Source organism: Haliaeetus albicilla, chromosome 9 (genome assembly GCF_947461875.1).
Source record: "Haliaeetus albicilla chromosome 9, bHalAlb1.1, whole genome shotgun sequence".
Lineage (NCBI taxonomy): Eukaryota > Metazoa > Chordata > Aves > Accipitriformes > Accipitridae > Haliaeetus > Haliaeetus albicilla.
In genome coordinates, this window is record NC_091491.1 from 877754 (window position 1) to 903711 (window position 25958).

General features: G+C 55.4%; 1 protein-coding gene across 3 annotated transcripts in view; it reads left to right on the forward strand.

Annotated features, from left to right (window-relative positions):
• The first annotated feature begins 6372 nt into the window (after positions 1-6372).
• The window catches only part of CLUH (clustered mitochondria homolog), a 42631-nt gene continuing 23045 nt past the window's right edge, over positions 6373-25958 (forward strand). For 2 of the 3 annotated variants that reach the window (XR_011326010.1, XM_009924554.2), the window contains exons 1-6: positions 14177-15501; positions 21277-21473; positions 23094-23265; positions 23428-23571; positions 23783-23910; positions 24558-24712. Coding sequence is in view for 2 of the 3 variants with exons in the window: in XM_009924554.2 (XP_009922856.2) it covers positions 14628-15501; positions 21277-21473; positions 23094-23265; positions 23428-23571; positions 23783-23910; positions 24558-24712 (1670 nt within the window). In the remaining variant the exon portion in view is untranslated. Of the gene's footprint in view, positions 6739-14176; positions 15502-21276; positions 21474-23093; positions 23266-23427; positions 23572-23782; positions 23911-24557; positions 24713-25958 lie in introns of those variants that run through there. The other variant, XM_069790813.1, reaches the window with a different exon arrangement.

Consider the following 25958-nt stretch of genomic DNA (forward strand, 5'->3'; position numbering starts at 1 on the left):
CCCAGCAGCAGTTCGGCCGTCTCTTAACGCGGATTTCCCCCGCGTTACGTTTACACGCAGGACTCGGACGAGGCGGCTGGATGGGAGCCGCGAGCGCCAGCCCTGCCGGACGCCCCGTGCGGCCCCTCGCCCGCCGCAGCCTCGCTCCGCGTGCCGCAGCCTCGCTCCGCATGCTGCTGGAGCAGGGCCGCGACCTGCTTCCCCTGCGCCGGGCGGGTCTCGTCTCGGCACCAGCATTTCGGTTCTCAGTCGCATCCACAGCCAGGTCCAGCTTTGTCGCAGACGACTGAGCAGCCCTCCAGTCCGTCCCCACCGCCTCCGTACAGCACGCAGCCTTTGCCCCGCCGGGGCAGCCTCGCCCGATCTCCAAACCAAACCGTCGGCTTTATACATCCATTCCCTGGATGTGGTGGAACAGCAGAAACCCGGAGAGGAGAGGAGGGCTCCGGCGGCTGGGCAGGGCGAAGGTCTCGCTGCTCGGGCACCAGTGGGACCTGCGCTGCTCCGGGCAATACCGAGGGGTGGGTTTCGCCCCAGTGGTTTGGCTGCCAGCCCTGGCTGGCCCGGCCGCGCAGGCGTGCTGGCCTGGCGATGCCCAGGCGGGGGCCCTGGCCCCTGCCCGCAGCCAGTGCCCTGCCCGGCTGCATGGGCAGCAGCCTGCCGCGGGACCCCCGCTGTCTCTGCGGCTGGCGCGGGCAGGAGGAAGCCGCGGGCTGCGATCGGACCCCATTTCCTTCCAGTTCAGTTTGAAACCTCTTCAAAAATGTCGCCCTTGTAGACCAGTCGGGCTTACCCTGCCCGAGCTCACCCGCAGCGTGCCCATGCAGTCAGAGGTGTCTATTTTTGTAGTTCAATATTTATATACTATATTAAAATGCTTTTACGAGATTCTCAGCAACAGTCCCTAGGCCAGCTCTTTGGTAAAAACAAACCCCTAAGTGTACGAGCGGCACTAGCAGGACAGAAATTAGCAGCTTTTGTACCTTTTCTTTGGCTGTGATGTGAATAGTCAGGCTTCGGAGGGCATAAGACCCTTCCTGCTCCCCCAGGGCACCCTCGAGGGTTGGGGTCCCCACTCCCCAGCTGCTACCATGGTCTGTAACGCACCCCTGAGTTTGGGAAGAAGCCCAGCAAAGCCACACCTGGGTAGGTGCCCCCTGGCAGGGGCCCAGGGAGCCGTCGCCTTGGCTGAAGCCCTGCAGAGGTGTGCAGCTCCTAGGGGCAAAGGCAAGGCTCTAGCAGGAAATTTTTGCAACCCCTGATGCATCTGGAGCCGCTGCCTCGAGGCCACAGAGCCCCCACCAGCTCCCGCCTCCCCTCCCTGACTATCAGCCCCTGCAGAAGGCTGCAAAGAGCCTGGGCAGGGTGCTCGCATGCCCTGACTGCGAAGCTGCAAAGCATCGCGTGCCCAAACTGCCTTCCCAAGGCAGGTGGGGGTGCAGAGGCAGCGTGGGGTGCGTTGGTAACACCCAGCTGGGTTATGAGCACGTGGGTACAGCTGGACAAAGGAGAAAAGCCCTGAGTCCGGCTCTTGGTAAGGCTGCGGGATGCTTCCCACCTGTTTCCCATTACAAAGTGATTTTAAGGCAGGCTGTCCTCATGGCCCAGCTCTGGGGTGAGCAGGGTGTGCTTGGGGTCCTGCTGTTGCCCACCCCCACGGAGGCAGAGCAGGGCAGCAAAGGGGCAGTTTGTGCTGCGTTGCACAAGCAGCACCCGGGGGTGCACCATTGTGGCCACCCGGTTCCCGGTGGTGTCACGCAGGTGAGGTGCCTATTTGGCCTTTGGAAATTGCTGTTTCTCTCAGGTTCAGAGAGGTTCTGCTGAGGATTTGTCTCTAGTCTCTTTTAACATGGAAGAGGGTAATACGTGTCCCTGCGCTGCTTGGCTGTTCCTTTAGCTGTGGTGTGCACAGCTGCTTTCCCCTCTCCTTCCTAGACAATCCTGATAGACAGAGTATGTTGCATTTTTATTATAAAATCCTTGTTAAGATCGCGGTGTTCATGACTGACCTGAGGATTGAAAAGGGGAGGGAGAGGTATGATCCTTCTTCTGTGTAAATACCTTCCTAGCAATCATCATTTTTAGTGCCTAGTATGTAAATGGAGCAACCCTGTCTGAGCTGCAGGATCCTTTCCTCTTTGCCACTAATTAGCAGCTTGCTCAAGGAGTTGATCTCATTTCCAGTTCCCTGATTGCTTCTCCTTCCTCCTGGTGCTCCCCGGTGCTTGCGGGCAGCTGGGCAGGCCCTGAGCCCCGCAGCCCTTGGACGTGCAGGCAGAGCTGCCTACAGCAAGGGGGGCTTGTTTCCCAAAGGGATGGAGAGGGAGCACCCCAGTTCCCTGCTTCATGCCAATGTAATGTGCTTGGAAATGAGTCGTCAGGGCGAGCCCTGCGCTTTTTCCCTGGGCACCCTTGCCTTGGAGCAGGAAGGATCAGCTCCTGTGTGCTGTACCTGCTTCAGTCACTGCTGCTTTTCTTGGGGGGGGGAGGGAAGCTCTAGAGATACTATATATACACTTATATATATATACATACATGCACTTGTTTTGAAGGGAAAACACTGTATGATTGTAATAGAAATGATGTTGAGATAAATTATTTTAATCTTTGTATTTCTATAAAATGATCAAAGAGATCAAAATGATCAAAAAAAAAAAAAGAACAAAAAGGCAGCGTTCCTATTTTTTAATGAGTAGGCTGCTGTTAGCCACAGCGAGCCCCAGGGAGCAGCGGGAGCCCGGGCAGTGCCTGCCCTCCTCTCCCTGGGCGGGGGGCTCTTACAGACCCCCCAGTCTTGGACTGGAAGTTAGCCCTTAGCCTGTAAGGTGTAACAGGGATCTGTAGGTGCATTTAGTCAGTGCTGCTGGACTCCTTGGGAGTCCAAAGGCTGCACACATCTTCGACCCGCGCCGTATACCTGACGCGCATAGATGGAGGAGTGTAACCGCTGACACCTATGTGCTTTGTATGGAACAAGCAATGTTTAATGTTGACTCGTAAAGCTTAATGGTTAGACTGGAAATGGATGCATAGCAATAACGCTCGGTTGTTAAACAATGTCTTATGTGTATAAACCACAATGTGCTGAGAGCTTTCTGCGTACAGACTAACAGCCGGGCACCTCTCCCTGCACCCCCGCTTTCGTTCTGCAGCTCTGCAGGGCTCATGGATTTGATGTGTTGGGCTTGCTAATCTCTCTTTTCCTTGTTGTTATTATTTTTCCTAACACTCTCTGAGAAAGCGATGTCTCAAATTGTGCAGCCTTGCAGCAGGCGCGGGGCGAGCAGTGGGTAGGGAGGGAGATGTGCCCACTCCACTTGCTGCTGCTGTGCCCGTGCCGGTGCCGCTGACTCGGTGCATGCTCCCCTGGACTTATTTTCACCCTGGGCAGACCGGTTGGGAAGTTCTCCCTCTTGACCCTGTTAATTAAAAAGCCATATTTTCTGAATGTGTTTGCTGGGGCTAATCTAAGTGCTCCCAGCTGTGTCCCTCCCATCCCTGCTGTGAGGGTGCCATTGCGAGGGCCTGAATAGCACAGCCTGCTGCTCCCGAAAACCCCCTCGGGAGGCTGCACCACCTTCCCCGCTGCTGCACGGCACTGTGCAGCGTCCTGTCCGCGGCAGGGCCTCATCCTGCTGCCTTGGGGAAGCTTTGCCTGAGGCAGAGCCCAAGGCTTTCTGGAAACCACCTTAATGCAAGCAAGGTTAAGCACAGGGCACAGCTGATGGGTGTTCCACAGGGGCAGCCGCTGCGGTGGGGCTGAGGGGTGGTCTGTTCTGGATACCCAGGAAACCTGGTAGTGATGCAGCAAGAAATGTCCTGCCTGAAGTGGCTGGAGAGCTGGAGCCAGCAGTGGTCAGGGGTTGCTCTGCTCTGCACAGTGCATCTTCGTGCACGAGTTCCCCAAAATAAGCTCCCAGGAGGCAGAGGAGTGGCAGGACCGCAGCGCTGCCCGGCTAGCTCTCCCCACCGGGAAGGTACGTCAGCAGCACGCCAATGGACTTTCATTTTTGGGACCTAGGTGAGCGTTTTGGGGTCCTCGTGCAGCCTCGTGAACTGGCTCCTGCTGCTCCGGTGAAGCTGCAGCATCTTGCCCTTCTCCGGGAACACCAGCCCTCGCTTCCCAGTGGCCCCGACAAGCCAGTCTCGCTGTAGTGACGCCACAGCTGCCTCGGTGCACGTCTGTTCTTGTCACCCTCTTGCACTGTCGGTGCCTGGCTGCCAAGTCCTACGGGGAACGCGATAGGAGGGGAGAGAAAACTCCCTTATATCCCTAGGTTGCCTCACGCTGTGGATAAGATCAGCAATGCCGGTGTGCTAGGCTGGGTGAGCAAGAGAAACCTGGGATCACCGAGCACAGCAGCCACGGAGGATCCCGCCAGACGACACGGCCTGTGAAAGCACAAAGATAAAAGTGCTGTGTCTCCTCACTGGTTAAAGCTGCCCTTTGCTCCCCAAGGCCAGGTTTCCGCCTCTGCCTCCTCTCTGCCCGAGGGCTGGCCCTGCGGTGACGGTGACGCTGCTGTCGCAGCTCCCCGCTGCAGCCATGCGAAGGGCCGGCGCCTGTGGGCAGGGGGACGTGGAGCGTGACGCTTGGTCGCTGTCACCATATCGGATCCCTTCATTGCACCCTCCCTCCCCTCACGCCTTCGGGCAGGAACAGGGTTGAGAAGCTGCCCGTGTGAGAAGTGCATCCAACGCAAACCCAAGTGGCACCTGCTCCTCCTTGGAATGCGGTGATGCCTCCTGCCTCTTTCCAATAGATTTCACTGATCTTGTGGCTTCCCCGAAAGATCCCCTTTCCCGTCATTGTGATTATAGCAGGAATGAGACTATCAGGCCATGGGAATCCTTCAAATCTTTGTATGTCTCAAAAACCAGACCCTTTTGCCCCCAGGGGACGTGGGTAAGGTGCTGAGCCACAGTCCCTTGGGTCTGCAGGGAGGAGCACCATCTGTATTCGCCTTCGCCTGGGTGCTTCAAGGTCACACAGAAGGTCGCTGTCATCCCAGTCCTTGCCAGGGCTGTAACAGGCCTCCTCAGGTGGGGACATCACCTCTGCCTGGCCAGAGCTGTGCTTGGGACCCCAGGGAGGGCTCTGGCAGAGGGACGGGGAGGGAAGCACCCCTGGGTACAGCTCCCCTGGTCCCAGAGCAGCTGCGGTTTCACTGGAGCAAAAATATTCTCCTTGGCTGAGTTTGCGCAGCTCAGCTGAGAACAATAAAAGCCTGTGCCTCGTGCTGGGGAGAGCCATTGTGGTGGGACAGATGCCAAAGGTTTGACACTGCTCTGCTTTATTTGAATGTTCATTTTACTACATGACACCATTATTCGCCAGGACAATATTAATGTCGACTTCGCTTTTTAACCAAGTGCTTTTCAAAATGTGTTAATAATACCCAGAGACTAGAGTATGGAGCTGTACTTTAGGAGTCGTTGTAATATGCCTTTTTCTTAATAAAGAGATTGAAATCTGCAGAGGGTTGTACTGTCCTGCCCCAGCACCTCCAGCCGCAAACCACGAACATCTCTGCCTCTGTCCCCAGGACCGACAAGCCCCTCCACAGCTCTGGGGAGACCTTCCAGTCCTTAACGGGGGCCTGCAGGAAAGCCGGGGAGGGACTCTTTATCAGGGAGCGTCGTGATGAGATGAGGGGTAACCGTTTTAGACTGAAAGAGCTTAGATTAGGTATTAGGAAGAAACGCTTCACCATGAGGGCGGTGGGAGGCACTGGAGCAGGTTGCCCAGAGAGGCTGTGGATGCCCCATCCCTGGGGTTGTTCGAGGCCAGGCTGGAGGGGGCTTCGAGCCTGGAAGGTGACCCTGCCCATGGAGGGGGCTTGGACCCCGATGACCTTTACGGTCCCTTCTGACCCAAACCATTCTACCCTCTGCTCTACGAGGAACTGGGCCGCGCAGGGCTGGCTGGACCCCGCATCCACCCGCGGAGCCGGGTACGCTCTCCGTCCGTCTGTCCCAGGGCGAGGGGTGTGCGGCCGCGTCCCAGCTCCAGTGAGGCTGCGGGCAGCCCCCCCTGCACCCCTCCACCCGCAACCCGGCCTGCCCCCGAGCCCCAGCTTTAGGGAAAAAGGCTGCCGTTCGGAGTTTCTGCCCGCGTTTACCAGCTCCCCCCCGGAGCTCCGGGGGGAGCAGGAGCACACATGGCCGTGCTCCCCAGGGCGGGCCGGGTGCTGTCACCCCCCCCCATCTCCGGGCCCAGCCCGGCCGGCCGGCGACCTTGCGGCCTCCGGGAAGGTCGCACGCAGCCGGGCGGGAGCGAGCGGCTGCGGCAGCCGGTGACCTTCACCGGGGCCTCCCGGGGCCGCCACCCCGCTGCCCTCCGCCTGGCGCCGGGCCGAACCGCCAGCCCGGCCCCGCTGCCCCACATGGCGGCGCCCACGGCGCAGCCCCGTCCCGGGTGCGGCGGCAGCGGCGGCGGCGGCGGCGGCCGGGAGGGGCGGTTCGCGCGGCGCTGCCCCTTTAAGGCGTTGCCGCCGGGCGCGGAGGTTGGTCCCGGGCGGCGTGCCGTAGCGGCGCGCGGGGTTGCGGCACCACGTGGGGCCGGAGCGGCGCTGTCCTTCGCGGCGGGCGGGCGGGCGCGGGGCTCGGCGTCGGCCCCCATGGTCATTAAAGCGGACGAGATGCCGCCGGCCGCCGTGCCGGCCGCCGCGCAGGGAGGCGAGCAGCAGGAGCCGGGTCCCCGCGGCAGGAGGCCGGCGGAGACGCAGCAGCGCCCCGGTAAGGGAGGAGAGGTTGGGGGGGCGCTGGGGCCGGGGCCTGCGGCGGGAGAGCGGGCCGGGCCTGGCGGGGCCGGGGGTGCCCGACCCCGGCGGGGCAGTGCCCACCGCCCCCTCATCGGCACCGGGGGTGCCCAGGGCCCGCTAGGGAGGAGGGGCCGGGGGGGGGGGGGAGCGGGAGCGGGAACGGGAACCGGGGTCGCGGCGGGGACCGGTTCTGCCAACTTCGGCTGCTCGTCCCGCCCGGGGAGACCCCGGCGGAGCGGCCCGGGCTCGACCCCGACCTGCCTGCCCCGCCGCGGGGTCGGGCTCCCGGCTCTCCCCCCCTTCCCCCCCCCCCCCCGCCCCGGCCCGGGGTTCCGTCCCCCCCCTCGCCGTTTCTTGCGCGGAAGCCGTACCGGGGCCCGGCGCCCGCTCCGCGGCTCGGGGAGGCTCCGCGGAGCCCGCGCCAGGGCCGCCGGGTCTGGAGGCCGCGGCGCTCGCAGCGGGGCCGGGACGCGTGGTTCCCGCTGCTTGTCCCGTGTCCCGGGGAGGCCGAGCCACCGGGGGACGGGGCCCGGGCAAGCGGCGGGGGCCCGGCCGCGCCGTGCGGCGATCCCGGCCCGGCCGGGCCTGTCCCGTCCCGGCGGAGCGGGGAGCCCCGGGCCCCGGTGAAGGTGACCTTCACCGGGCCGCACCACCGCGCGGCCGCGGGGGGTAGGGAAGAGGCCGCTCCGGGGCCCCGCTCGCTGCCCCGGCCGTCCCTGCCTCCGCCCGGGCCCGGCCCGGCAGGCAGAGCGGGTCCGGGGCGGGTGATCCGCGGGACCGGGCCCGCCCGGTGGGAACGCCGGTGCCCGTGCCCTGGCTGCGAGGAAGCGGCCGTCCTTCCCGTCCGCCGCCCAGGCTGCCCTGCCGCCGCCGGTAGCACCGGGTGGGCTGCGGGGGACCGGTCCTGCTGCCGGGGGCCGGGCGCCGGGCCACGAAGTTCGGTGCCGGCCCCGGCCGCGTTGTGGATGTCGGCGTCTCTGTGGTGGTGGGTAGGAGAGGGCTGGGTCATCCTGGGAGTTTGGGATACAGGAGCCACTGACACCTTAGGGAATGCTCCGGAGCAAGAGCTTGGGCTTTCTGGGGAAGGGCAGATGGCTCCTTCAAGACCTCAGCTGGAAGTGACATGTTTTAACGAGTTATTTGCTGGCTGCTCTTGCTTTAAACCAGACCCTGAGCAGCTCAGGCCAGGGAGGAGGTGCAGCCCCATGTCCTGACCGTCCCCAGCACCTGGACCAGGGCTCTGGGCCCAGACCCTGCGAGGCTACCCCCTGCTCTGGGTTTTGCTGAGTTTGGTGCGCCGTATCTTCAAGAAGTTACGGTCCTGAGCGCTCGATCTTGGACTCGGCCTTTTTCTCTGATCTTTAACGTACAGGAAAAAAGGGTAGAAGCAGCGTGGTTTGTGGCTGGCCTTCGACCTGAGGCACTTGTATCCGCTGAGCGAGTGACCCGCCATTTCCGCCCGCCCCTGATTTTACGGTGGAGAGGTGAATTTTTGAAGTTTGTCACCTAAAGCAAAGTTCATCAGCCTTCGGTGCTGGAGCAGGCTGGACGCAGTTCAAGAGTGGGGAGCGCAGTGCTGAAAGCCTCGCCCTCCCCCCCGCACGCCCGTTTCTAAAGCCGGCGTCACGCCTGCAGTGCCAGCAACTGGGTTAAAAAGTTACGCTGTGTAATCCCTGCTTCTCAGGGCGCAAGCTGATTGCCGAAGGAGGCAGGGAGGTGGAAAAATCCTCCCCGTTTCAGCGCTGCACGAATGCTCAGGCAGCTCATGGGTCGGGGGAGGAGGAGGAAGGCTCTTGTCCTGTCTGGGAGCCTGGGGCTGAGGCGGTGCCTCTGGCCGAACGGCTCCCAGGTAGAGGTACTGTGCTGTAGCAGACGTGGGGGCAGCCTGTCCGCCTTGGCATCGGCAGCGTTATGAGCTCTGGTTCCCAGGCCTCTCTTTCTGCCAGGGAAAATCGGCCTCTGTTCTGGTGTACCTGCCGCTGCCTGTGTGGCTTGCAGAGCACCTCGTCTTGGGCACCCTGTTTTGTCTGAAGGAGACTGTCGGTACCGCTGGGCAGGCTCCGAGGGGCCTTCTCGCTGAGGAAATATACCCCTCTGCTGTGCCAGCCATCGGGACTTGGGAGTTGTTTTCTCCGCCTCTAACAGGCAAGAGGGCTGATGGCTACTTCCCTCCACCTCCAAGCTAGACAAAACTGTTGGGGCCATGCTGTCCTTTGGAGTGCAGAAGCACACAAAAACATGAACAGTTGGGGTTCCTGTAATGATTTCTGATGGGTGCAGTTATGGATTAAGTTACCTTTCTTACTAGCTAGCATGAGATCAGGAGATGGCCATTGTGTGCAGCATTTCTTGGATTATTTCTGTTCCTACAGCTGTCATTGCTTTAGAACAAGTTTCTCTCACGTGCAAGTTTAGCAGTGCTTCTAGCTACCGTAAAATGCTTTCCAACCTTGCCTTGCCCAAAGATTTGATTTTTCTAGCTAGGTCCCTCCACCCCTGTTCTTCCCAGCCACCTGTATCTTCAGCCATGTCTTCTGTTAAAAAAAGCGGAGAATGCAGGTGTTAATGGAAAACTGCTGTGGAGGCAAGTGTAGCTGTGCATTAGTAGCAAGGTCAGAAGACTGATTCTTAATCTCGGGATTTGCTATCACTGTCTGTTGCCCGACCTTGGAGGTTTGCTGGTGTTTTGGAAAGGGCTGAATTGCTGGCAGTCGGGTTTTTTTAATATGCAGTTGTAACAGGCTTCGGGGGGAGAATCAGAGGAATATTGTGCAAGAGAAATCTGATCACCGCTACAAGGTTAAGAAGAGGAAAGGAGTGTGATAACACAGCATCTGTGCGGCAAGATGGGGGATGGGAACCCGAGGGGATCATGTCCGTACGGAGCAGTTCTGCCGGTGGGCTCAACAGAGTTGAGCTCCCACTGGAAGCTTGCTGCTCTGCCTGAGCAGCCTTGCTCGTGGGTTTCCCAGCTGAAAAGCTGAATTAAGTAGGTCAGGAACATGCACCTAGATAAATCCACCTGCAGATGCAGAACTGCCTCGTGCACAGTGAAAACAGCATTGTGTTGCAGAGTCCTGTGTTTGTCTTCGTTGTCTGTAAATGACTAAACTTGGCAGTGCACCCCTCTCCTGGCGCAGCTCTCCAGTGCTCGCTTTGCTTTCTTGCATCATGCTCTATTGGTTGTACTAGAAAGTTGTTATTTCTAGAAGCTTTAGAGGTCTGAAGTTCGTGCATTTTTTTAATCTGCATTTGAGAAGTAAAACCAGTCCACGGGGCAGTGCTTGGACAGAGCGCAAAAGATTAAAACCAAAGTGTATCTACCCCCGTGGTGGCAGTGGCTGTCGCTTTTTGGAAGCAGGTCAGTTTTTCGCCAGTAGTAGCAAGGCTGTCTAAGGGTTAGCATTTGGTTCTCACCTTCCGCAAGTGCATTGTTGATGTAGCAGAGCTTGCATGTACCTGTTTGCCTGTTGAACTTTCTGTTGTGTTCTACCTCTTTAACGTTAATGAGTCTGGGACGAGTGGTTATCTGGCGTTTTCTTGACAATTTGGTACAGAGGCACTTAGGTGACAAACCTTCTCTCTTTGGGTGGGAAAATAGATCTACACTCACAGAAGTTCTTTTCTCAAGCTGAAGAAATTACTGCTGCGGTTCTTGCCAGCTGCTTGACCGGTCCTGAGGGAAGAATCCCGTGAAGCAGGCCACTGAAGTAAGGTTCCCTATAACTAAGTGACATTAGAGTAATGGCATATTTTTTAAAAAAAAGCATTCCTTAGTTTGCCCTTCTCTTTAAAGAGAAAAGCTCTGCTGTGACCTGTTGACAAAGGTGCAGGCTCAGAGGAGTTTTATGCAGTTACTGTCCAACAACATAAAACTGCGGGATTGTGACTCTCGCCCTGCTTACCTAGAGCTCCTGTGGGTCGGACTAGCCCGACACCAGCCCTCCTTCTCGGGTACTGTGCTAGCTACCCTCCTGCCGTTGCGGTTGGATGGGGCTGGAAATGGTAACGTGGATATTGCCTGTTAGCAAGCTGTGTTGTGCAGTGCCCTGCGAGCAGGCACTGGGGGTAAGTAAGGCTCTGTCTTTATCGTCAGCAGCGCTCTCCACCAGCCTGGAAGCTCAGTGTGCAGGTTCGGCTGGGGTTAAGGTGGGTTCTGGTGCCAGCTTGGGTTATGGCACTAAGGTAGGATGGGGTTGCCTGGCGTCCCTGGCAGAGGGGTTTCTGCGGGACAGGCAAGTTTCCCAGGCTTCCGCCTGCAGCACGCTACTGCAGAGCCGTGAGGAGCAGCTGCCCAGCCTGTTTCCCTGGGGCTGTGTGCGGCCCCGAGCAGGCCCGGGGCAGCCGCAGGCAGCTGGCGCAGGGCTGGCTGGGTGGGAGGCTGCGGGATAATCGGCACATCTGTGCCGCAGGATGCAGGAAGGCAGCGGGAGCTGCTGAGGACAACATCGCAGCCGTCTGATCTCCCGTGCGAACGCTGCTGTCAGCTTGGCAGGTCTTGGGGCTCTCACCCAGTTTAAGATTTATATAGGGCTCTCAGGACTGGCGAAGTTGGTCTTTCCAGGCTTGTGCTGCGTGGAGTTTTCTCCAGAGCTGCTGTGGTTGTGGTGACAAGCATCAGTAGTAGCACAGGGTGAAGCTGGAGTCTTCCCTGCAACACTGTGGAGCTGTGGCTCTTGCCTCCCATCACAGCTGCTTCTGGCTGCAAGCCTGATGTTCTGCTGGTCCCACTGCATGCACAGTCTAACGGGATAGTTCACTGTCTTGGGCTCTCGCTGTCTCAGTAGCTTTCTGAAACTAAGGTATGCACCAGAATAAAAAACATGTACTTGGAGAATTATTGACTGTTTCTTGGTATCTGTCTGAAATGCAATTCCTTCATCTGGCTCTCTTCTCTTGAAATTTGAGGAGCATGCTCTTCCTAACATAGTTGATGTTTTTGTTGATGGTGATCTTTGCACTTTGCCTTGGGTCCTAGTCTTTGCTCCCGATTTCTGTGATGTTTGAATTGCACGTTGTTGTAGCAGGGTCACCCAGCCAGCTAGTTTGGGGACTAAGGTTCCAAAGTTTTGGCCAGATAGAAAGTTTACAAATGGGTTTAAATGTAGTTCCCAGGTGTGGAGAGCACAGTGTGGGTAACTCGGGGTGCCAAATGCAAAGTGTGAGGTATTTCAGTGGCTTGTAAGTGCCTGAGCCAGCAGCTGTGGGACCCCATGAATGCCCTAGGGCACAGCTGCAATGCAAATGTCCCAGTATCAATAGGAATACAAAAAAGCCACAAACTTCTAAGTAGGCTGGAATGTGGCTTGAGTTGCTTAGGTCTATCCAGCCAAATTTTACTGCGGATGCACAAGAGCTAGGAATGAATAATTTCCCCACTTGCCATCCATGGGTTGTTAGTGCCACAGGAGAGACGTCCAGACCAGTGAGCCTGGAGCCCTTGTCGAGAGAGCTGCATGCTGCAGCCCCGCTGTGCTCTCCATGCGAGTCAGTCCCCAGTGTTGTAAAGCTGCTGAAAAATAAATGCAGTGCTTATACCTCTACCCACAGATGGGTTATAACCAATTTGAGTTTAATGATGGCAGTAGAGCAGCTCTAACGTTTCACTGTGGGCCCTTATTAAAAGAAGTGCTTGTTGCACCTAAAGTGCTGAAAGTTGCTGGGAAGCTGTGGTTTCTGCTGGGGAGGTAGAGGGAGGCACCTCCGTGCTGTCTCCCACCTCCCCTGACGGGATGTCCTGCCGAAACGTTTCCACTAGGGCTATCTCTGGAGCTCATGCCTATTCATTTAGTCAATTTATTTACATTCATTAAACTATTTATTTTGTTTAATTTATTATTCAGCTGAAATTTAATTTGCATTTGCTATACTGACACCAGCCTTCACGTGTTAAAGCTAGCACATACCACACTGCTCTGAACTTGCTTTGGCTTGAGTTGAAGTGCTGCTCAGCTGCGTGAGACCTCCTGATCAGGTACTTCTCCAGGAGGAGATTTTGCCTCTTCCCAGAGGCCTCTTGATGAGGAGGAAGAGTTGAAGCTGTCAGTACATCTTAAACTCCTTCAAAAATCATCAGAAAAACGTGAGTTACCAGTGCTGATGTGATCAAAAAGTTGGTGCTGGCTCCCAAGGCCGAAGGGTGCCTGGTCTCAGGTCTCCTTGGGGGAGCAGCCGTGGGGGTTCCTAGGGCTCCTTCCGTATTGGGGCAGGAGCTCAAACGAGGTGGAGTGGGAGAGACTTCTCTTCCGATTCCTCTTCTCTTTAAAAGGACAACGGAAGCTAGCCAGGGTTTTCTGTGGAGAGCTTTTGGTCTGTTTTTCAGCCAGTTTCTGCCTTTCTCCTGGCAGGTGGCTTGCTGGCACGGAGGCTCTGGGGGCTGCTCCTGGCCTTCCCGGGGCCGCCTTTGGAGAAGGGATTGCCCTTCCTCTGTGTGTGTTGTGTTGGCCTTGAGCAAGTGATCATGTGAGCTGTGTGGTCTTGGCTTTGTTCTAGTTTTGAGATTTTTGTGCTAGGAACGTGGCGCACAATATTTCTTCCGCTCAGTGCAGAGCTGTGCCCCTTCCCATCCACGAAGCCGTGTCGAGCGCTCGGGAGACTCGCCGAGGAAGCCTGTGCCAAAACTTGGGCTGCCCGGGAGTGGGGGGGGTTGTCAGGTTTGCTAACCAGACACGAGGGCTTTTCTGGGCAGGTCCAAGGCTGGTCGGTTCAGGCCGCAACTCTTGCACATCCCATTGTGCGTTTTAAAGATCTGGCTCTTCGCCTGTGTCCCAGGAAACCGGGACCGCTAAGGGACCCCAGCAGCTGAATGCCGAGCGGCGCGTGTGCCAGCGCAGGATGCGTGCCGGCGTGTGGAGGGGCCGGGATGCCTGGCCGATGCCGCCGGGGGAAGGCGAGGAGCAGGCGGCTGCGGCATGGCCTCGCGGGAGGCATGCTGCGGCCTGCTCGGCTGCAGCCTCCCCGGGGTGCCTGGTGCTTGCAGAAATCTCCAGCTCCGTAATCCCTGCTTTCAGTTGCCGGGATTTCTTAAATTAGCACGGAGAGAGGAGCGGTGTTAGGGGGTTGTGCATGTGGTTTTGTGGTTTGTTTGTGTTTGATATGGCGGAGCAGGGCGAGAGGACAGAAGATTCGTCTGGAAACTACTTACTGGTTCGCTGCCTGGCTGTTTTGTGCTTGCCTGCTTAGTATGGATGGCTGTGCCTGGGCCCAGGCGTGCCATAGTAACTGCCCTCGCCTTGTAATTCAACGCATCTCACTTGCTCACCGGTTTGGCAGTGCTGAAGCGCTCTAGCACTCGTCCCATGCTGCACTGGTGCAGCACTCGAGATCGGGCTATTTATAACCGCCTCTGGGCTGGGGCGGTCGGGCTGGCATCCCTCCGCGAGCGCGCCTGAGGAACCTCTTAGATACGCGTCCGGTTTTCTTCTGGCGCGGCGGGGAGAGGAGAGCTTCAGCCACCGGGAGCTACTTTTGGGCTTCGTGGATATCGTGACGGTGTCAGCCCGGCAGTCGGGGAGAGGGGCGAAGGTGCACGGTGGGTGAAGGTCACTGGGCCGGCACTTTGGGAGAAGCGCTGCAAGCCCAGCATCCGATTCTGGCGAGGACGCGAGCTCAGGGCGCGCAGGACACCGTGCGGAGTCAGCTGCCGGTCCTCTGCCTCCCGCCACCCTGGGGCCAAGCAGGAGTTTTCTTTGGAGAAGGCGGCTGACTGCGTGAGAAGGCGAGCAGGTCTGGGCTGCGGAGGGCGAGGGCTGCCGCGTGGGAGTTTGCCTTGTGGGGACTTCAGTATATGTGTGCAAACAGGAGATTTGCAAACAAAACTAACTTTTCTAATCTGGTGTTATATGAGCCGGGCTGCTTGTGATCATGGGGAACAGCCTTTTTGCAAACTGCTGCAGGCATGTCACCGATCTGATCTTCCAGACGCGCAGCTTTAACTCGCCTGATGAGAGGTCACCCCTCTTACCAAAGCCTTCCACGAGCTGTGCCGTCTGCCCAGAGGTGCCAGAAGCTGCCCAGTGTGCTGGGCCGTATCCAGACATCATCCCCAGCGAGGCGGTGACTGGAAGCCTGCAGAAATGCACCGAATACATCCAAGACCTATCCAAGGCCAACGGCGAAGAAGGAACGGTGGCGGTCTGTGATAAGAGCTGTTTGAGACCCAGCGTTGGCGCTGCCGGCCCGCTCCGGCAGGCAGAGGCATCCCGTGCGGTGGCTGTCCTTCCAGCCGACCTTGGGGAAGGGCCGGCAGGGCTGGTCAATCACGCTCAGTTGCTTGAGGCCTGCCAGAGCTGCGTGAAACTTGAGGACAGCAGCTTAGCTGATAGATCCTGCCGCCGGGAGGAGCACGTGGCAGCAGCTGACAGGGGGGATGTGGCCCCTGGAGCATGTCCTGCCAGCCAGGGCCACGACGAGGTACGTTTAGGCTCAGCCTTAGTGGTTCCAGACAGCGTGCCAAAATGCAGAGGTACTGCACCCTCCCCGGGGAGCCCTGGGACACCTTCCTCTGCTCTGCCAGCAAGTGTGGAGAAAACCCCGCCGGCCCAAAGGACAGTTGTGCCGCCCGTCCCCCCTGGTGAGGTGTCATCTAAGGCTCGGGGCACAAGTACTGGTTTTGTAATGACGGACCCCACTGCCTGCCCCAGCAGCAGGTCAAGCTGTGATCCTGACTCTCAGACGCAGGCACTGCCCTCAAAGCAGCAGAAGAAGAAGAGGAAGAAAAAGAAGCTCACACTTCTAGGTGCTCAGCGACGTGGCACTCTGTTGTGCTTCGTGTAGCCAAAATGCTGTATGCCCGTAACGAGGGTGGGTGGCTGCGTGTGCCTGTGGGATGGGGCAGGACAAAGGAGAAGGGGAGGTGAGGAAGGAAAAGGAGGAAGATGGTGAGATATCACACCCAAGGTGTGTACCACAGAGTGACCTGTCTGTGCCATGTCCATGTTAGCAAAACACACATAAGGGGGGTTTTGCTTATTTTTTTTCTTAACGCATAAGGTAGATCCTTCTCTTGTTTGTGACTGCAAACATGGCCCTTGTAAAGGATGGGAGTGGCGAGGGACCAGAGCCGCGTTTGCTTGGAGCCTTCAGCCACACGTGGTTGGGAGGAGACGTCTGACTTTCAGGGATGGAGCAGCTCTGGGGCTGCCCTGAGCGCAGGGACGGGATGTTCCTTCTGCTTTGCCCAGTGCATCTTTCCAGCACTGTGGGGACAGCGGGGCTCCAGCCAGTTGCTGCAGCGTTGGAGGGGAGCAGCCACCTGTTTGCGGGGCAGCCGCTCGGCCGCATCTCGCTTTCTTCCTCTCCCACTTCTCCATGAACTGGCATAGCACGGCTGGAGTCCATACCAGTCCCTCCAATGTGGCACCAAATGGTAACTCAGAGTGGCTTTTGTCCTCTCCAGGACTTCTAGGATATGAGAAACTCAGATGATTATTTTTTAAGTCTCGTGGTCAAATTTTGCCTTTCTATCACTGTATTTTGTTTTTATTCAGTCCCTGTGCAGTGGCTGAATTTTGGTCTCAAATGCTGTCTTTTGGTGCACCTGCTGGCATGAGGGGGATGTGTAGGGTGACTGACCTGAGCTGGTTGCTTGGTTTCTGGTTTAGCACCTTGCTTGCTGTTTGTGTGCCCATCAGTGTGCCAGTGGCGGGTGTTGAGGCTGCAGGCACAGCTGGTTGGGAGACTGTGCAGAAACTGCCTTATGCTGCTCAGAATTTGAAGTACCTTTGAGGAGGGGAAAGGCAGAATTTGGGCCCTCAGAATGACACTGGAGCCAATAAGAAGAAATGCGCTCCTAAACTCAGTGATGGAAAAGGTAGGCTTTTAATTTTCAGTTCTGTGCCTCTAATAATCTCCACTGTTACTCAGTGTAGGGAAGGAAACTCCTCATCTACAGAGCAGTCCCTCCAGACCAGGCTAACTCACAGCAACATAATGTTGCTGTCTTTTTGACCTGATAATCCAAGAAAAGGATTAGTGACTGACGTTGGTTTAGAACATTTGTTTGAACATTAGTTATTAACTAACACTTCCCATGATCTATGCTGTCTATCACTGTATGCAGCCAGCAATATTCGGGTTCAGGTGTACACCTTCTTTCATGCTGGGATCCTGACCGGTTGGGTTCGCGTGGTGCCTGCCATCTCTGCAGCCTCGCTGTAAATAAGAAGCGTGATTAAAACAGGGCATGTCACCTTGGCGTCTGTACTCGTTGTCCAGGTGCAAAGATGAAACTTAATCCCTATACTGATCCTCTCTACCAGGTGCAAGCCACAGTCAGGCAGTCAATTGCTGCCGGTGAGGTGGTGCCTGTGCCGCCGCCTCCCCTCTTCAGTGTTTTGCTTTGCCCATTCTCCTGATGCTTTAGTCTTGCGTGCACTCAAGGTTTGTTCACGCTGTGCTCCGAGTAGCAATGAGAACATCGTGTTACAGCTCGGCTGCCAGCCAGCACAAGCCGGAGCTTAGCAGCCTCAGCCGCGCCTGCGGGTACAACCCAAGGGCCGAAAGGAGGAGAGTCCTTGCTGGGATGCTGGCACATCCCTTGGAATGACAGGGGAGACTGGAGGTCACAGCCTTTGGTCGAGACCACAAAACCATGTCTGGAGGCCAGCGTGTGCCGGGAGGGATCTCCTGCTCCGTCTCCAGCAGCGTGAGCAGGGTGGTAAGCGGGAGGAGCGGCCGGGTAGTGCCCCCAAAGCGGGTGAGACCGCTTCCCTGTGACTCAGCCGCCTTCCACGAAACCGTCCAGGGTGCATCGCTCGGCACTTTATCCTGTGGGCAAGAGCTTGCAACTAAATGCAGCCACTGGCCTGCTTGGGGCTTAAACTGAGAGTGAGTAACAGGAGAGAGGTCTCTGCAGGTGTCTTCAGGTGTCCCTGTTGCTCTTCCTGCCATCTCAAGTATGCTGAAATCAAGTGCCAGATGATTTTGCCTCGCTTTCCCTGGTGATGCTGCTGAGGCCACGGCACAGCCAGTCTGCAGCAGGCAGTAAGATCCAGTGACCCACTTTAAGGCAGGCGGGTGAAGCTCTGCTTCCCCGCAGGGAGAGCACACGCGGTGAGTCAGCACCCAGCAGGCAACATGTCCTCCAGGCAAGCTTGCTTGTGCTGCTGTCAGCTGGGGTTGAAACAAAACATGCTGTTTTTGTCAAAACTTAGCCGTTCTGTAAAAACCTCACTGGAAAGCCTTCCCTGGCCTTAAATCAGAGGGTTAACCTGCTGGACAGTTGGTCTTTCTCAGTCCAGGCTTAACTTTTGTTTCTAAACTTAAGACGGTGCTGGCTGGAGCTGGATCTTCTGGCATAAGGAGACATGAAGGTATTGCCTCTACATGTCTCTTCTGTCACTAAGTGTGGAGCTGCACCAGCCTCGTCTTCCCTCAGGTAGGGAAAGAGGGATGGAAAGTGTGAATATGTTGTATTTCTGCAGACAAGAAACAGTCTTCCAATTTCTGAAACATCAGTAGTTTGGGGGTCTGATACCACTGAGTAGTGAAAAGCAAAGGTGTGGTCCTGGTTGGTAACTTTTCCTTGCTGCATGCAGGCTTTTCCTGTCTTGATTTGCAGCTGAAGGTGTCTGCTGTGCTTGAGAGCGGCGTGTGCAGGGGTTGCTCAGCTGTCATGTGAAGCCTGTCTCCTCCTGGTTTGGTTAGTCCCTATGCACTGCTTTCCTCCTCCCCACTTCCAGCTTCAAGCTGGCTAGTTAATTTCTACTTGCTGTGGAGGCATCTTCTCTGCTGGATCTTGCTTAGAAAAAAAAGACATAAAACAAGATCACATTTACTCAGAGATGACAGTGTCCCTTTTGGGAATAATCTGCCAACTGTTGTGGCACAGAAGTAGCTTCAGTGCCCACCTTGCTAATGCTGATGAGTCGGTTGGTTGGAAAGCATCCTTGGTCAAGCCTTGAGCATGACTATCAGGCACAGGAGTGTGCCTGGAGCATGGCACAGGGCAGACTCCGTGAGCATCAGGACAGCCGACGCAGCTGGGAACGAGAGGAGGGAGACAGGAACTGGCACATCCCACAGGCTGCGCCTTCCACACCTCAATTGCCAGCGAAAGTCCACTGTTTGTAAGCAGCACCTTGAGCTTGTCATCTGTGACGCTGTTGGAAAAGGTCCTTGGTCATGGGCAGGTGGAGACTGGGGGTCTCGGTGGTAGGCAGCACTGCTGCAGCTCTGCCTGGGTGTTCCCCTTGGTGTTTTGCTGCCTCAGCGGTTGAAAATGGACTGTTGGGTCTTTGGTCAGTGCTACAGCCTTCCTCATAGCCAAATTCTGCCTCCCCTTTCTGGCTGCTACATCAGGAGCAAAAGCTCAGTGATCCTGCCCTGCTTGGGTGGGCAGAGGCTGGACCAAGCCTGGCTCAGGAGCCTGGCAGGTTGTGCGGTCTGTGGTACTAGTAGCCCCAGGTGCAGCTTTTCTGCGATAGCTTTTCTGCTCTCCCTCCTTGTCCCCGTGTGTTCAGGCAGTCCAGGAGGAGTACGGCTCTGCTGGTTGTAGGGTGTGACAAGGGGTTCTCCCCAGCCTTCTGGGCATGGTGTGGTTTTTCTGAAACCACGTCTCTTGGGGCACTCTTGTGTGAAGCTTTTCTTCTTCCTTTCTAGCACGACTGCAGCTTGCTAGAGCCAGAGCCAGACCTCTTGTCTGGCTTGTCCATGGTTTCATCTGTCAAAGAAATGAACAGCTCGCTTAGGGACATACGCAAAGTGACAGGGTACACAAGCAGCAGCTGCTGAGATGCTGAAGGCAGCAGAGGCTGCTTAAGGTAGCCCTGTTACCTGCTGCCTTTTGGAACGGGTGTGCTTTCCTAGTGTTTCATGCTCTCTTTCACCATGTCCTAATTCAGCCTTGACGGTCGTCACTGAGGCAGGTTTGCTGTTGGCAGTTGTAGACCGGAGTAGGAGTGTGACCCTCCAGGGACGCTTCAGCAGGCTTGTCGTTGCAGCCTCATGTTGAGCTCCAGAGGCGTGCAAGAGGATATAGCATGTCAACTCTTTTTCTTATACATGGTGAAGGCTGGATGACTTTTCTGGGCTGCCAGAGCAGTTGGGGCTGATAGGCGAGAACTAGCTGTGATAGTTCTAGGTCTTCAAGCCACAGCGCCAGTCTGCGTTTCAGAAGTGACAGAGGTTGAACTGCCATCTCCCCTGGAGCACAGCTGGGGCTGGGACTGATGCCTTGCTAGGAGGTGAGGAGGAGGAAAGAGACCTGCCAGGTGGAGCTGGCTGGAGGACTGCAGCTTGGTGCTTGGCAGCCTTGGGGCATTATCCTGGCTTTGAGCCGCCCCGACCCTGTGCAGCCTTTTGAAAAGGCTGTTCCCAGTGCCTGGGAAAGCCCCCAACCTGCTCTGTCTGCGCTGCCTGGAAGCAGCGGGTGCCTGGGAGCACCAAACTGGAACAGCCACGTGTGATTTTGGGGGTCCAGCAGCCCGATGTGCTGGCCGTGCATGGCCGGGATGGCACAGCCATGCTGCAAACGCACCCTGTGGGGTACGACACCTACTCCCTTCCAGCGTTTGCTGCCTGGGGTAGGTGGATCAGAGTGGTACCCTGCTCCCAGGCTGGGGACAATGGAATCTCTTCCCTCTCTCAACAGCTGTCATCATCAGCTCTTTCCATGACTCCAGCTTACCCTGGCAGCAGCTCAGTCCAACAACGCAGCGTATCCTCTTTAGCGTGGTCCCCAGCCTGGTTTGGTGGGTGTAGGCTGCTCTAGCAGACCTGCAGCTTCCTAGATCTTATCAGCTCTCTGATCCTATCCACCTTATTGGAAAAGAAAACAAACTATTGTGGGAGCAGCGAAGTAGGTGCATAGAGCTCCCCTGTCCCTGTGACGCATCTGTCTAAATGAGCACTTAAAATGTCATCACCTTTTTCTTGAATAAAATTGCTTAGGCAAAGCCTCACCCTGGCACCATGGGATCTCGGCAAAGTATTTTGGAAATGCGGAGGGTGGCCAGATGCAGGCAGGGGTGTGGGAGCTGTTTGTGTGCCTGTGGAGTAACCTGGCTGCCACGTGACACACGGCTTAGCAATGCAACTGCCGTCTCTTTCCCCTCCCTTCTCTCCTGGCTGAACAGTAGCGTACCAGGAGGTATGTTAGGAGCTGTGTAACATGTTGGTGCAGAGGTTACAGCTGCCTCCGGGCTGCAAAGCACCAACACACCCATTTCTTTTAATTAAGAGGCTTCTTAAGACTAAGCTGAATGTGTTGTACACTGACCCATCCTTCCTGCTTTCCTTCCCTCCCCTCTCCGCACAGGGTTTGTGGAAGATGCAAACCCCGCAGGCGAGCAAGAGCATGTTAATTATGCTGTGAGGGGAAGGGAGGGAAGGGCCTGGCACACCTATGTCTAGTAAACACCAAGTGCAGAATAAAATTCTTGCTGTCTATTAACCCCTGGTTCACTTCGATTGGCCAGAGGGTGGTGGTGTTGTCCGAACCAGTCTCTCTAGCCACATGGAGAGGACCATCCATTTGCTCATATCTTGTTTAAATCCCTCTCTTCTCTCCCAGAGCACCCATCTGGCGTGCCACTGATGAATGGCAGCGGCCCGCACGAGAGTCTCAAGGGCGAGAAGGACGCCAGGCAGAACGGCCATGAGGAGACTGACCCAGGAGAAGATGGGAACGACCAGGAGGTCATTGTCATTCAGGACACAGGATTTACCGTCAAGATCTGTGCACCAGGAATAGAGCCCTTTTCCCTGCAGGTACCTCCCTTGGCCAGCTGGGGAGGGGAGTGGAGCGGAGGTAGTGCTGGAGGAAGAGGCTCAAAGGGAATCCTTTGAGCCAGGACATACGCAGCACTGTCCTGCCAGCCAGCCAGCCAGGGAAGGGGATAGGGGACTATGCCCAGGGAGGCCCCTGTTAGACCCCGCAGTCTGGACAATACCTTCAGGCTGTTCACAGCTCCCTGACTTGTCCAGACTCCAATGGGATTAAGTGGGGGAGGAGGCAGCAAAGCATGGAGGGTGCAGGAGAGAAGCTGCCTGACCAGTGGCTTCTAGAGAAAAAGGAAGGAAGAGGAGATGTGAGCAACGTGCCTGCCTAGGCTTTGCAAGGACAAGAAAGGTGGTTTGCTCCAGGTGTGGAGCAAGGGGAGGGGGAATTAGCCAAGGTGTAGCTGCTTCTTGTCCATCACGGAGAGGCTCAGGCATGGAGCTGAGCACAGGGGAAGTGGCCTTCCCACTTCTGGGCTGTGTTAAAGGAGGGATGTGAAAACATGATTTCTGGGTCTGACTCTCAGGAAGGGAAAATCCCTTGCTTGCCTAGCAGTTTTGGCATGATGCTTCTTCAGGCTAACCTGCGTTTGGTACAGCAACAGGCACTAGTACAACTCGCGGAGCTCAAGCACCAACCTGAAGATCAAGGGAATGATGTAGTCTCCACTTCCCCTCTGCATGGAGAGCTCTGCGTGTGTCATGTGGACAATGATGTGCTGCCAGATCAGGACGGGCTTTGACATGCCTAGCTGATACTCTGAATTAGCTTGATACCTCACCAAACACCATTTGGATGAAGTATCTCTAATTTTGGGGAGAGGCATCTGGAGTCTGAACCCAGTGGGAAGTCTTATCTCCCCAAAACTAGCAGAGAGTGCAGTGAAATTACATCCCCCGTGGAACAAGCTGTATCGCAGCCTAGCTTTTTTCTCCTTTAAATCCCCTTGGCTGTTAGTTTTAATAGGCTAATAATAGCAGGCCATGTTGTTTACAGCAGCTTATGTAAACTACCCTGAGTCCTCCTAGCTTGAGAGCAGTGTCAGTGGTGCTGGAGCCAGAGCAGGGAGGTAGGAGAGCAGCCCTGGTGCACAAGCCGAGGCAGTTTCTTGCGTCACGGGAGCCGTTGCACTTGAAGGTGGCGTGCCCTGGAGGTGTGGTACTGGCATGGACACGCCACAGCACACTGTGGATACCACAGCAGATCGAGTGGAGGAAATGGTCTGTTTTCCACATGCGTCATTCAAAGCCTCGCCACAAATGCGCAGTGTGAATGCATAAGGGAAGAGCCCCTGGTTTCCCCCACCACCTTCTATTCCTTCACTGCCCTCTCTGCCACCTCTGTCCCATGCCGAGTGCTTGGCACAGCACCAGGCTGTGCCGCCTCTGGGTGCCAAGCCCTGTGGGATGGAGCTGGGGTGGCCGACCCTGCCAGAGGTGGCAGTGCTCTCTCAGCAGGGACAGAAGTGTTCTTCCTGGGAGGGAGAGCTGGAGTGTGCCTTTCCAAGCCTGGAGAGGTACAAAAGGTGTTTGATTCTGCAGCAGATGGACAAAGTTTGGCAAGAGCGTGTGTGAGGACAGAATAACTGTCTGGGTTCTTCCCTTCTTAAGGTCTCTCCACAAGAGATGGTGCAAGAGATCCACCAAGTTTTAATGGACCGTGAAGATACCTGCCATCGGACTTGCTTCTCTCTGCAGCTGGATGGCAATGTCCTCGATAACTTTGCTGAGCTGAAAACTATTGAAGGACTGCAGGAGGGCTCGCTGCTGAAAGTGGTGGAAGGCAAGTTCCTTCAGACTTCGGGAGGGAATGAGTGAGGGTTTTCATAGGGAATGGTTTTGGCCACGTGGCAGCCCTTTCCTCTGGCTCCTTTTTGAGATCTGTGTGCCAAAGGAGTAAGCAACTATGTAATTCCAGTTTCTTTCCTTCCTTTTTGCTCATCAGAGCCATATACAGTGCGAGAAGCGAGGATACACGTGCGTCACATTCGGGACCTTCTGAAGAGTCTTGACCCATCAGATGCTTTCAATGGTGTGGACTGTAATTCATTGTCCTTCCTGAGTGTCTTCACTGAAGGAGACTTGGGAGGTACGGGGCAAAAAAGCTGCTCTGACGTGGTCAGTGTTTTCATTCCCTTGACTCCTTGGTTTGTTAAAACACATCGTAACAGTCAGCTGTCCCACATCATTCAGGAATGCAGAGAAACACTTGGAGCACCTTTGCATTCCTCCTTGAGTAATTACTGGAGGAGGGAATGCTAAGTTTTTCAGCACTGACCTTCTATCTCTGTCCATTCTAGACAGTGGAAAACGGAAGAAGAAAGGTACTGAAATGGAACAAATTGACTGCACCCCTCCTGAACATATCCTGCCAGGTAGCAAAGAGAGACCCCTGTGTGCCCTTCAGCCCCAGAACAGAGACTGGAAGGTAGAGTTCTTCTGTGTCATTAAAACAGCTATTGGCACATTCCTTGCAGCAAACTGGTGTTCAGGGATTGAAAGATTGAAGTGGACTTTGGGATTTGCTCTGCCTGATGCTTAATGAGTGCTGGAATAGCACTGCTTAGCCAAAAGAATAAAGTCCAAGAGCTCATGTGCAAAACACTGGACACTGAGTCTGGACATCTGCAGAGTGTAAAATGGCCAGTCTTGTTGGGAGGGGTGGCAGGGAAGGGAGAACTGCATTTCTCTGCATAGTCCTGGAGACAGGATCTGCGGATCACTACAAATTACCCTTAGCTTTCCCATACCCTCCCACTTGGATTCTGGTTTAGAAGCTGCCATTTGAAAACCAGTACAGCAAGAAATCCATGCCTTATGCAGCCCAAAGGCCCAGGGTGTCTGTTTTTACCGATGTCTTATGGTGTGAAAGGCAGCAAACTGAGGCAAATTAGTGGACTGCAAGCGGCTCGAGGAAGGCTATGCTCTTGAGAGCAGGTTTTTTTGTAAGCTCTGTTTCTGGAACCAAATGAGGGCAGCAGGTGAAAGGAATCTGGCATGTACATTCAATGTCTCTGTAACTCAAGGGAATTAATACTTGCTGACAGGAGTTGCTTCTGTTGTGTTCTTCTGTAGCCTTTGCAGTGCCTAAAGGTATTGACGATGAGTGGCTGGAACCCTCCACCTGGTAACCGGAAAATGCATGGAGACCTCATGTATTTATATGTCATCACGGTGGAGGATCGGCATGTCAGTATCACTGCATCCACTCGAGGATTTTACTTGAATCAGTGAGTAACTAAGATTCCTCCTGTCCTGCCCTGCAGCAGGGAGCTTGCAATAGCCAACTGGAAAAGAACCCACAAACAAACAATTGTTACTTTTTTTTTGTGTGTGTGTGTGCATATGGAAAATAGCCTATTTTAATTCACTGCTCACATGGGTTTGTAGGAGTTGCTATACTGGATTGGGCTGTTCAGTTATGCCTGGTACCATTTCTCCACAGTGGATAAATGCCTGATGCTTTAGGGAAGGTTTAAACATCCCATAATGTCATCAGCTAATTCGAGCATTTTGAGTTGGGAAGGAATTCTTTCTTGACCATTGCATCTATCTCATTTTGCCCTAAAGCAAAAGCACAGCCTGTCAGAACTGCCTAAGCTGGGCACAGATTGGAAAAGATTTTTTTTGGCTTTTCTTTGGTTTTTGTTTGGTTTTGTTTTTGTTTTAAATAGTGGCTGTGAGAGACTGTTAAAGGGGCTGTGCTGTGCCTGTCAGAGTGGCTGTATTGAGGGAGGTGCAGGGTCCATCAAGCCCAGTAGCCTGTAACAGAGACCTATTGAGTTGAGGGTGGACAGGAAAGAAGTTCAGAACAACAAACCCTGCTGTACCTGAGCAACCATCAGCTCGGAAACATCTCTGGGTGGCCTTGATCCTGCAGTCCAGATAATTGCCTGGGCAACCATAACTGCATGCTTGAAATACACGGTTATAATTCACAGAAGGAGAATGAAGCTGCCTGAAGAGGAGGAGAGCTTAAAATATAAAAGATAAAATTCAAGTGCATTTCCACCTTCTGTCTCATTATGAAGTGGAAGTGCTCTGTGTTAAACTGGCTTGTGAGCGAAATAATTTGTAGTTCATTGTTTTCCCCCAGATCTGTAAAAATAAGTGTTAAAAGTACTAAGTTTAAGGGTACACATCTGAGTGCAGGTCCCAGGAGACCAAGTGGCACAATGAACATGAAACAAGTTGCCTTTCTGAGTTTGGCAAAACGTGACCCTGAGGGGGAGGATCTGTCGGTGTGTTCCTGGCAGGTTTGGTGCTCAGCCTTCCAGCCAGGAGACAAGGTATCTTGAGAGGGCACCAACTGTTTAGTATAGTTGGTGCCATTACCGTTGTGTTCTCTGTTACTCAAAGGCCCTTTTGGTGTGTTTGGGAAGCTCTGTGAAATGAATCCTTCCCAGCTATAAAAATACAAGCCTTGCTTGAACCTGGTGGTGGCTGGAGAAGGTGTAAATTAAATTTGCTGTGCAA